This window comes from Pinus tabuliformis, chromosome 8 (assembly GCF_031772625.1).
Source record: "Pinus tabuliformis cultivar Carrire ecotype Pingquan chromosome 8, CPIR1, whole genome shotgun sequence".
Taxonomy (NCBI): domain Eukaryota; kingdom Viridiplantae; phylum Streptophyta; class Pinopsida; order Pinales; family Pinaceae; genus Pinus; species Pinus tabuliformis.
Window position 1 is genome coordinate 1,912,145,004 of NC_142294.1, and position 8,695 is coordinate 1,912,153,698.

The 8,695-nt window shown below is 35.2% G+C and overlaps 1 protein-coding gene across 1 annotated transcript; it reads right to left on the reverse strand.

The window, feature by feature from the left end:
- Nucleotides 1-1,078: 1,078 nt before the first annotated feature.
- Nucleotides 1,079-4,907, reverse strand: LOC149244102 (TMV resistance protein N-like). Its single transcript, XM_089367921.1, has 6 exons — nt 4,267-4,907; nt 3,633-4,154; nt 2,577-3,543; nt 2,324-2,488; nt 1,926-2,207; nt 1,079-1,816 (listed from the first exon to the last, which is right to left on the reverse strand). Exons 1-6 carry the CDS (start codon nt 4,737-4,739, stop codon nt 1,130-1,132), a joined length of 3,096 nt encoding a protein of 1,031 aa, XP_089224047.1. The 5' UTR covers nt 4,740-4,907; the 3' UTR covers nt 1,079-1,129.
- Nucleotides 4,908-8,695: the final 3,788 nt, after the last annotated feature.

The following is an 8,695-nucleotide window of genomic DNA, read 5'->3' on the forward strand; positions in this document are numbered from 1 at the left end:
CAGGTAAAGTTGGGAAAGATGGGACCTCCAGGAAATTGCAAACAGCCGTCCGATTAATTTTGGGACAGATCTACGGTTATTAAAAAAAATAAAATATACTGCCGTGTGTTAGGTAGCAGCTTGAAAGCCCGTATGGTTTGACCGCGTGATTTTCCTTACAGCGGTCCGAATTGATATCAAGTGATGTACAGGGCTGCACCATGGACTTGACCTGAAGTGAAAGTTTTTTTCATTGACGGACAGTTTTTTTTGAAGTAATTAATGTAATTAACCCAACTTTTAATTTTATTATTTTTTTATTATTCACTTTTAATTTTATTATTTTTTTATTATTCACGGGAGTGTGGCACGGGAGTATGGCAGCAGCGCGAGAGTGAATTATTTTTTGTTGTTGTTCGTTGAGAAAACGAATGTGAAAAACGCAGCAGCGTATGTAAAATTTTTTTTTTTACAAAGCAGAGTAAAACTTGAAAGCAGAGGCAGAGTAATTTTTTTGTGGAACTGAAGCGTTCTCTAGTTGTAATCCTTTGGTTGTAATCTCTTTGTTAGAGGAAAATCTTATTTTGTAACAACAGTATTATTAATGAAAACAAAGTTTTTTTTGTGGGGAAAAACTCTGTTTCCTATGTTAAAAATAAAGCACTATTCTCTGCTCTGTTCAGTTTCATTTTGTTTAGAATTATCAGAAATTCCCAACATACACAGAATAATCACTCCATTTCAGCTGCTTGCCCTAATTCAAAGTTTTAATTATGATATGATAAGTTTCACTGACCCACCGTGTGATCATTTCCTTTTTCCTCTAAAGATAGCAGTTGACATATAAGAGGGCAATGTCTGCACAATTTTCCCAAATTCAACTAATATCATTCAACGGCACAAGTATAGCATTGTTTCAAATTTTAAGTATGACATGCCTGGCTACTATTTATCTTCCACTATAATCTAATTTTATCACACACCATTCACTACTACAAATCAACTGATCTATGCCTTTGCCACGGGAACAACACAGGCATATTTACAATAAATATATATATATATATATATATAATATGATGAAATATATATTGGATATATGAAAGTAGATCGATACTTACAAAAATTTTGGAAGCCATCGTTCCAAATTTCAATCGTTCCAGTGGACAGAACGTTCTACAATCTGGCTTCTAACACATGTCCATTTTGATCTCTTCGAATGAGATTCTTCCAATGATTTCAGACCAACATCATTCAGGGTTTCCAGTTTGACGCACCCATCTATGTTGAGAAATTTAAGGTCTACAAAACTTGAAAGATCTGGCAGGTCCTCTAATTTGAAGCAAAATTTCAGGTTTAGGTACTTTAAAGACCTTTGTTTTGCCATTCCCTCTGGCAAGTGTATCAATTTAGCACAACCTCTGAAATCAACATACTCAAGTGTTGATATGTCTCCTAGAACATCCTTTGGGATGGACAAATTAATGCAGTATTGCAATGCCAGATATTGAAGGTGCGATAATTCAGAGAAGGAACTAGGCAATTCAGTCAGATTAATGCAACGAGATAGATCTAAGTGTCTTAGGTTTTTAAGTTCCCCAAAATGAATGGGGAATGATTGTGAAGTTGTGAAATATTTGAAAGTTATTTTATTCATCACAGTTCCTATCCATTTGGAAAAACGGGAAAAAGATGGCACGGCCCCTTGCTGAGCGCTAGAGATATTTTTACAGAAACTCATATAATGTTCAACATCAAATGGTTCATGGCTGCTCGAAGCACTTGCAGATATGGCTCCGCTCGTATCACTATTCGACTCACGCAACTCACAAGGAAACTGCAATGCACATAATCTGTTAATGACTGGCTACTAGGCTTTAAAGTGAATTAAATAAAATTCTCTCTAAAATCGTGGATCAAAATAAACTAAAATCTAAACTACTTACCTCATTAACTGTATCGAATATGTGTTGCAGGTGGTCATCGGAACCGTGAAGTTCCAAAACTCTTAGTCTGGCCAATGAAATGGTAGAAGGAATGGAGATGGGTGGAAAATCGTTCAAGCGAAGCCAAATCAAGTCACCGGACATAGCAAATGAGGACAAGTCTATGGGATGATCAACCACCAAAAGGCGAACACCCCTAATGTTTATGTGATTTGTGAGTTGTGGCGGATTCTGATCTTTAACAATACGAATTCCTCGTGTTAAACAGGACTCTGAGCCGTCCTGAGAAGCACAATCACATTAACCTAAGTTACATGGCTGCCTCCTCAAAATAGTGCAAAACTCTAATACAGATTATTAAAGGAATCAGACAGAATGTGGAGACCTGATACGCATACCTGCAACTGAAACATTTCCGTTATATCACTTGAGCAACTAAGGCGGAGGGGCTTATGCTTGGCGAACTCGAAAAAATCCTCTCTCGCGATATGTCTTGCCAATCCCTTAAGTTGATTGTGCATTATAACTCGGCAATGTTTAGGGTGCTCTTCCTGGCACTTTATCTGTAGCAACCAGGGAAATAATCAGTTATAGCAAAAGATAAGATTTCACCACTAGGAAACAAACTAGAACGTTGATTATATTCCTTACAGAAGTACTGGTCTCCGCATCATAATCATATCCCAGAAGGCATTTTTGACGTAGATTTTCAAGACAGTCTCTGACGTAACAGTAACCTAATCCCTCTAGGACTCGAACTGCTAGCTCTCTGTCTTCTCCCACCAAGAAACACCCAATGTCCAAAAACATCTCTTTCTCTTCTTTTTGCAAAGCCTCATAACTCACTTTTAATGTGTTTATTATATCATCTGGTAATCTTTTAGAAAACCTTTCCACCTGCAGCTTCCAATAGGTTTTGTCACGATTGCCAGAAAGATGTTGGCCGAAAACTTCTAAGGATGAAGGCAACCCATCACAAATATCTAAGAGCTCCTTCACCAAGTCTTCAAACCCTTGAACTGGTTCTGATTGATCGAAAGCATGAAAGCAAAAGAGCTCTAGGGCATGCTGTCTATTTAATGGCTTTACATCATATAACAAAGCTTTTGGGGATCTTCGGAGTAAATCCCTATTACTAGATGTGAGCAAAATCAGACTACGAGGTCCTACTGCATCAATATCTAGTAGATTGTGGATTTGCTCCATATCATCAACGTCATCCAGAACAATCAGAGCTAGCAGCGCTTGTAGACTGCGTTGCAAAATACACCTTACTTGGATGGTATTATCAATATCCAAATCATGACCCAACAGATCACGAATTAACTGCTTCTGCAAAGATGGTAAATCCCTCCCCCTCACGTTAAGCAAAAAAGAAGATCGAGGAAAATCAGAACGTTTTACATTATAGAGATGTTTAGCGAGAGTTGACTTCCCGACGCCCCCCATGCCAGTAATCCCCACAATCTTTATGTCGCTTAGATTCAGAGTTTTGCTTTGGAAATCCTTGGCCGCTTCGTCCAGTCCAACTGGGTGTGCAACCACTTCTAAGAGTTCCCCTTGTTTTACCTTTGCCAATACAATACTCAAAATTTGCTCCAAATACATCCCATAGTCACTGGTTAAGAAAGAAGAAGAAGAAAGTGAAAATCTATAATCCAAAATCAATATTTTAAATGGGAAAAAAAACGGAAAGTATGTATTCACCTTCCATTTGATTTAACGATGTAACCAGCAATATTTGCGGCTTTTTTCAGCGCTTCCTTCCATTCTGCCACAATTCCACCATTCCGTTGGTGGTACCGAAAGGCTTTGGTGTAAGGTCCGTCCCCTTCAATGTCACGAAGGTCTTTAGGTTCAACGTCACAAAAGATGGGTATAATAGTAGTGGTGCGCACCTGAGCTGATCTCAAAATCCAACACAATTCATTTAAGCACCAACGTGATTCGGCATATTTTTGAGAAAAAATGACAATGTGAACTGATGCACTGGAAATTGCTCCATAGATCGCATCGTGGAGAGTGGATCCTCCCTTAAGCTCCTTCGCATCCAGAAAGACACGCAACCCACAGTGCCTGAGACGATGGTAGATTAGGCTGGCATGAGTCAGCTTGGCATCAGGCCCTCTATGGTTTATAAACACATGGTATGTTTCAATCTGCAACGGCTCGCGTCTGACCAATCTCCATACATCATTCACAATGTTATCCAAAAACTTTCCCTGGTCGCTGAAAAACCAAACAGATAGTCAGAGTTGTAAGTAAGATTAGGGAAAGTGAGAAAATTATGAATTAGAAACTATCTAAAGAGTAAACATAGTGGAGTAAAGTACGGATTCACCTTTCATTCGTTTTGAGGACGAAACCTGAAATGTCTGCGGCTTCTCTCAAGGCCTCCTTCCATCCCTCCACCTCTTCGATGCTGTAGCTCCCTTCGTGGTTTCGGAAGGCCTCGGCAAAACTTCCCCACTCAATCTGACGAAGCTCTGCCGGTTCGACGTTGAAAAACACTGGTAGAATGGTGCGCTCATGAGATGATCTCACAATCCATCTCAACTCCTGTAAGCACCAACGTGATTCAGCGTAATGCTCAGAGAAAATGGTAACGTGAACGGAGGCGCTGCTAATAGCTTCTTGGACAACAGAGACGACAGTATCTTCCGTGCAAAGTTCCCTCTGATAGAAAAAGACACGCAAACCACGGCTTGTGAGACTATGGTAGATGAGACTCGCAAGAGTGTTCTTGGTGTCGACTGTCCTGAAGTTTATGTAAACCTGGTATGTTGCTGCCTCTGCCTCTGCCACTTCCTCCATGTCTGGTAATGGGTTGCGTTATGTGAATTGTTTGAAAAATGTCCGGTAATGGGTTGTGTTCGGCGAGGGAATTTCTCTTTTTTAATTGAAGAAATCCGGACCAGCTCTCAGTCAGCTCAATCATACATTGTGTTGTGTTATTCAGAATTGGATTACTCAGGATTGGACTAAAAGACAATCCTACCAGGCTTCAGTTTCTTACCGACCATTAAACCACATCTTGACTTAATATTATTATCAGACCACATCCTTACCGACCAGTAAACAACATCTTAACCTAATATTATTAGACCACATCCTATTAATTAGGTGAGAAACTTCCTCACCAGTCCTTCCACATCTTGACCTAATATTATTAGACCACATCCTATTAATTCGGTGAGAAAATTCCTCACCAGTCCGTCCACATCTTGACCTAGTATTATTAGACCACATCTTATTAATTAGGGGGAGTTGTTTTTAGTGTGATTTTTTTGGAGATTTTGGTGGCAGAAAAAATTGAGGTTAAATTTTGATTTTTATTATTTAAAAAGATTTTTTAACTGTATATTTGGATTCAGCACCCTGAAAAATCTCTGGAATGCTTTGATTGTGCAGAAATTAGCTATCAAACTTGCGATTTCAATAAATTGCTGTCGAATTTTGACTGGAAAAACCCATCGAAAAAGCTTCCAAAAAAATCTTTTTAAAAACAACTCCATTAATAAAGTGAGAAAATTCCTCACCAGTCCATAGCGCTGACGACTCCATTAATTAGGTGAGAAAATTCATCACCAGTCCATAGCGCTGACGACTGCATTGAAAACGTTGATGGGATTACTGATTCCTCGTGACGAGTTAGCAATGGCCAAAGTAAGCCAATTTGTAGAGAAGATCCAATTTCTACGACAAGTTGAAATTAAAAATGATTGGAGTTTGCTTATATCTTTTTTTCTTTTTCCGAATTTTTAAAGTAACATTATGGATTAGCAATGACTAACTTGGCCATTTCTCATTCCAACTTGGCAACGATGTCACTTCAAAATCCAAGGGTTTTATCGTGGAATTCATTAAACACTAGAGAGGGGACTAGGCCTTGAAATTGTTTGTTATGTGCAACATTTTTCTGTGCTCTAAATATTTTTATGATTCCAAAAAATTATATAAGGTAAATTTTGTCTGTTATGTGGAACATTTTTCTGTGTTATAAATATTTTTTTATGATTTCAAAAAATTATATAATGTAAATTTTGTTTGACTTGTTTATAAAGAGGATTTTTTGAAAAGTTTTATTTAATTGTTGTAGAATTTTGTATAGATTTATTGAGATACAAATTCAACTAGTAAATTCATTGACCCAAAATTCTAAAACCTCTCATTTATAAACAATTCCAATTTTTTCGGTTTAAAATCATGTGGTTTAAAATCGTGTGGATATAAAGGGGTAAAAATTTAATATAAGTAATGTATATGTGATCCAATTTGCGAAGGGTCGCGTACGTAGTGCTACAAGTAAACCATTATGATGAAACAATTACTGTTAGTTGCATAAAACCAGTGCTTAGTGTTCTTCTTTTTGAAATTTGGTAATGTACAATGTATAAATTCATTGCTATGCTTACTTAGTATATTATATTAACCATTGATTTTTTTCTTTAATAATTAAAATTTATAAATATTTAGTTAATGGTTTATATATAAATAATATTAAGTTATATTAATTGTTTTAATATAATGAATGTTGATTTTTTTTTATCATAGGTCGACCTTTCCTCTTGTGAAATATGATTTAAATGCATTATTTTATATCAATTAATTTTCTAATAAGTTAATAGTATATACGGTACTATTTCTGGATACCGTTACTGTGTGATTGGATTCAGGATATTGTACAACATTTTTTTGTGGACAATCCACTCATCACCATGGACCAATGAAGCAAAGTTCATAGTATGTTTCGAAAGTCAATCCTATAAAGAAATGTAAATGTTATATTCATTTCTACTAGATAAGTAGAGGTAATATATATTCATATATTTGTAGAATACAATGAAATACAATCAAAATAAAAGTATTCAAGAATGAAAAAAAACAAAAATGGGAAAAAATTGATATCCTATAAATTTACACAAATATAAGGTGAAAGATTTCCATAATAAAATATTATCATAAATTTTAGATTCATGAGGATGGTTGTTACCCAACTTCAACCTTGGTTTGGAATAATAATGGAGATAGAAAATCATTGCTTTGCCTCCAACCTCAATGATGAAATTTTAACCATTTTCTACAAGTGGTTTAAAAAACGACATTATCAATGTTGACATGGAACAAATTTTCCAACCTATAAAGATCCTTGTCATTAGAGGAAATTTTAAGCTAAAAGTGTCCTTCTAAGGAAAAATAATAAAATAATAGTTAAAATAATAAAATAAGAGATAAATTTTGGAGGGAAAAGAAGAAAACTATCGTTTTGTTGTATTTTTGGCTAAGTTATCACCTTATAGGTTTACTAAAATTTCTAGTGTAAACACTCACTAGACGCGGAATTAAATTCCACAACCAATGGCTACCCATTATGCATACTTCTGAGAAGGCCCACATTGATAAAAATTGAACATACATTTAAACATCATATTGAACACCTTTTTCTAAAGTATCTTTAATTAAATATACATTAAAAAAGCGTGTTGAACACACTTTTCAATGTATCTTCAAATTTTATCAATGTAGTTATTCTCAAAGATATGCATAATGGATACTCATTCAAGGTGGAATTTAATTCCACATCCAACGAGTGTCTACACTTGAAATTTGAGTAAATCTATGAGATAATCCAAAAATACAATTAAAAAAAAAAAAATGGTTTTCTTCTTTTCCCTCCAAAATATTCACATGTATCTATATTTAAATTTAAATAATTTTGATTGGTTTACATATTATGAACATGAAATTTTCATAGGCACTTTTAGGCTGGAATTTTCTCTAATGAGTTTTTCCTTATACAAATACCTCATTTTGTAAACAACCCCTCTCTCATACACACACAAAGTTGTTGTTGGCAAGTGGTGCCTAGTGACATAATTATACATTAGGTGAGGATCTATATTAAGAAAACATTAAAGAGAACAATTATGCATAAGTTAAAGAGAATAATCATGCAAATGTTGAAGGCAAGGAAAAATTTAGGGGGTTAATGCTAGTAGGTCAGTTAATTTTCCATGTTTTTTTCAAAAAAAAAACCTCGCCATTTTCCATTTTTTCTAAAAAATTATTCAGTCAAATTTTATAGTATAAAATTATTTTACCTTGAAAATCACCAAAATTGTATAGAAGACTATGTAAAAATATTATGAATTTGAAACTTTTTACAAAAATATTGGTAGACATTTTATAGTTTGTATTTTACGGATTAGTATCATTTTCCTAGGTTTCTAAAATTTAAGATAAACTTCCATCAAAAATATTTTCCTTGGTTGAGGGTAGTGCTCCTCCATGAATAAAAATGAAAGGTGTAAATTCAAACAACAAGACTAGTGTTCTTAAATGCAAGAGAAAGGAGCAAAAGATGAAAGAAATTGATGATGTTGAATTAAATGGATACTCTATAAGAGAAGTTGTGAGAAGATATCAAATTAATTCAACATCTTTGCATTAATGTCTAAATAGTCCTACAAACACAAAGAAAAAAGGGCATGTTACAGTTTAAATGAAAAAGAAGATGAAGAAATAGTCTTGCGATGATCTTTTCCACAAGTCCAACACTCTATAGGCTTCCAGCCTCCATCCTTATTCTTTTCTTTAGATCGATGTCCATGCCCTCTATCTGATGCATTGAACCTCTTAGGTGATGAAACATTCTCCTTGTTATTTGCACCCTGTGGCCTTGCTCGCTTTTTATCCCATTTTCCTTTGATCTTTACATTACCTCTCCAGCCTGGCTTAGTCTTAGTGTTGCGCTTCGATTTTTCATAGCA

Coding starts and splice junctions, on each gene's coding strand:
- LOC149244102 (XM_089367921.1), bottom strand. CDS start 4,739: ATGGAGGAAGTGGCAGAGGCAGAGGCAGCAACATACCAGGTTTACATA. Junction 2,208..2,323: donor CGGAAATGTTTCAGTTGCAG/GTATGCGTATCA, acceptor TGTGCTTCTCAG/GACGGCTCAGAGTCCTGTTT. Junction 1,817..1,925: donor TATTCGATACAGTTAATGAG/GTAAGTAGTTTA, acceptor TGTGCATTGCAG/TTTCCTTGTGAGTTGCGTGA.